The 2,341-nt window shown below is 42.6% G+C and overlaps 1 protein-coding gene across 1 annotated transcript; it reads left to right on the plus strand.

The window, feature by feature from the left end:
• Positions 1-758: 758 nt before the first annotated feature.
• LOC101343396 (olfactory receptor 2D2) lies at positions 759-1,775 on the plus strand. Its single transcript, XM_004389034.3, has one exon. It carries the CDS (start codon positions 771-773, stop codon positions 1,716-1,718), a length of 948 nt encoding a protein of 315 aa, XP_004389091.1. The 5' UTR covers positions 759-770; the 3' UTR covers positions 1,719-1,775.
• The last annotated feature ends 566 nt before the right edge of the window (positions 1,776-2,341 follow it).

Genomic DNA, 2,341 nt, shown 5'->3' on the forward strand with positions numbered 1-2,341 from the left:
AAGATAATGGATGGACTGGGGATGGGAGAATATTGCTGAGTTTGGGTGGACTAAGAAAAAAGCCAAGCTGGTGGTTTAAATGGAAATTCTGTCATGATGGTGCATTAGCTGTTTTGGAAGCTCATTCATGGTTGAAATTAACAGAGAGCTTGAGCTGGACATAGGATTGTCAAAGAGATTATCCACAGTATACAATTTCCCCTTGGTTCCCCAGCTGCTTTAAGACAGGTTATTTTCTCTGAGAAACGTGTCAGGTCTACAAGGTACTTTAGTTCTCATTCATCTCATGTCTTCATAACTGTCTTTTCAGAAAAGAGACATCATGAACAGTTGTATGTTCAAAGCATTACAAAAAAAAACCCCACACAACCATGAGATACGAGCCATGTGGCAACAGCAGCTTAAGAGACAGTGATTTTAGTTAATAATAAACTGAGATTAAATGGTATGATTTACGATGAGTTCAGTCTATTGTTATATTATCAGAAGTGTGAAATGCAGAATAAAGAAGATGATTCCTTTGCTGTACTCTTCTCTTGACAGATTACACCAACAATGGAATGTAACATCTTGTAAAGTATGAGTTTTGCAGCTCTGGAAATGTTCGAACTAAAGGAGCACGATTGCTGCTAAGGACCTTATAAAGGGGATTCTGGAAATGGTTGATGGTGACTGGGGGTAAATCTTGATCCTTCTAACTCTGAAATGTATAATTTTGTAGGCCATGCATGCCATTGTGTAGCATATCATGTAAAAAGGGAGAATGAACTATGAGACAGTCAAACCAGACACAGGTGACTGAATTCTTCCTCCTGGGACTCTCTGATGACCCATACACCCAGAAACTGCTGTTTGTCTTATTCCTGGGTGTCTACCTGCTCACTGTGCTTGGAAATCTGCTTCTGATGTCCCTTGTTCAGGTTGACCCCCAACTTCACACACCCATGTATTTTTTTCTCTGCAACTTGTCTCTGGCTGACCTCTGTTTCTCTACCAACATCGTTCCTCAGGCCCTCATTCACTTGCTATCCAGGAAGAAGGCCATTTCATTCATACGTTGTGCAGCTCAGCTTCTACTCTTCCTCATTTTTGGGGGTACACAGTGTGCCCTTCTAGCAGTGATGTCCTGTGATCGCTATGTGGCCATCTGCAATCCTTTGCATTATTCTAACATCATGACCTGGCGGGCGTGTATCCAGCTGGCCACAGGCTCATGGACCAGTGCCATTCTGGTATCTGTTGTGGATACCACCTTCACGCTAAGGCTACCCTACCAAGGCAGCAATAGCATTGCTCATTTCTTTTGTGAGGCCCCTGCATTATTGGTCCTGGCATCCACCGACACCCATACTTCAGAAATGGCCATTTTTCTTGTAGGAGTTGTGATCCTCCTCATACCTGTTTTCCTGATTTTGGTATCCTATGGCCTTATTATAGTGACTGTGGTCAGGATGAAGTCAGCTGCTGGGAGGCTCAAGGCATTCTCTACCTGTGGCTCCCACCTCATGGTGGTCATCCTTTTTTATGGATCAGCAATTATCACCTACATGACACCAAAGTCTTCCAAAGAGCAAGGAAAGATAGTGTCTGTGTTCTATGCAGTGGTGACCCCCATGCTCAATCCCCTCATCTACAGCCTGAGGAACAAGGATGTGAAGGGAGCTCTGAGAAAAGTAACCACAAGGACTTTCCCATCCAGCCTTGGGTTCTACCACTGATAGGGAGCTCAGAGACCCTGCCGCTCCCTACTTGTAAGACTTGATGAATAATAAACTTTCTTGTTTAGATGGAATCTGGAAAGATTCTCACTTAGGCCCTTGTCCCTGGGTCCACCGTCCATGCTTCATTCAGGATTTCCTTTGTAGAAGAAGGACAATAACTCATGGAGCAATAAGAAGGTGTGTTTGCTTCCATGTGGTTGATGCTTTGACATCTAAGGATTAAGAAATCTCTGGTGAAGCATTCATAGTTTATAAACCCTGGAACCTGTAACATCTATCTTTTTAATTTTGCTATATGTTACTATGTATCTATCCCAGATCCTGTTCCAACCCTTTTATTGTTTTGTATTTATGAATCTCTTTGCATCATCAAATGATCAAAAAATTAAAAACGTCGTTAGGTGCTGTCGACTCATCGTGACCCAAAGTGACAGAATAGAACTGTCTCATAAGCTTTACTAGGCTGTAATCTTTATGGAAGCTCTTAGCCAGGTCTTTCTCCTGCAGAGCTTCTGGGTGGGTTGGATCTACCAAACTTTTGGTTAGCAGCCAAGCACTTAAGCATTGTGTCACCAATGCTCCATTAACCAACATTAATCACTTACTGTGATGTTGTGTGA

Source organism: Trichechus manatus, unplaced genomic scaffold (assembly GCF_000243295.1).
Source record: "Trichechus manatus latirostris isolate Lorelei unplaced genomic scaffold, TriManLat1.0 scaffold00232, whole genome shotgun sequence".
Classification (NCBI taxonomy): domain Eukaryota; kingdom Metazoa; phylum Chordata; class Mammalia; order Sirenia; family Trichechidae; genus Trichechus; species Trichechus manatus.

Excerpts from the sequence above, each read along its gene's own strand:
- LOC101343396 (XM_004389034.3), top strand. The coding sequence starts at position 771 with ATGAGACAGTCAAACCAGACACAGGTGACTGAATTCTTCCTCCTGGGA.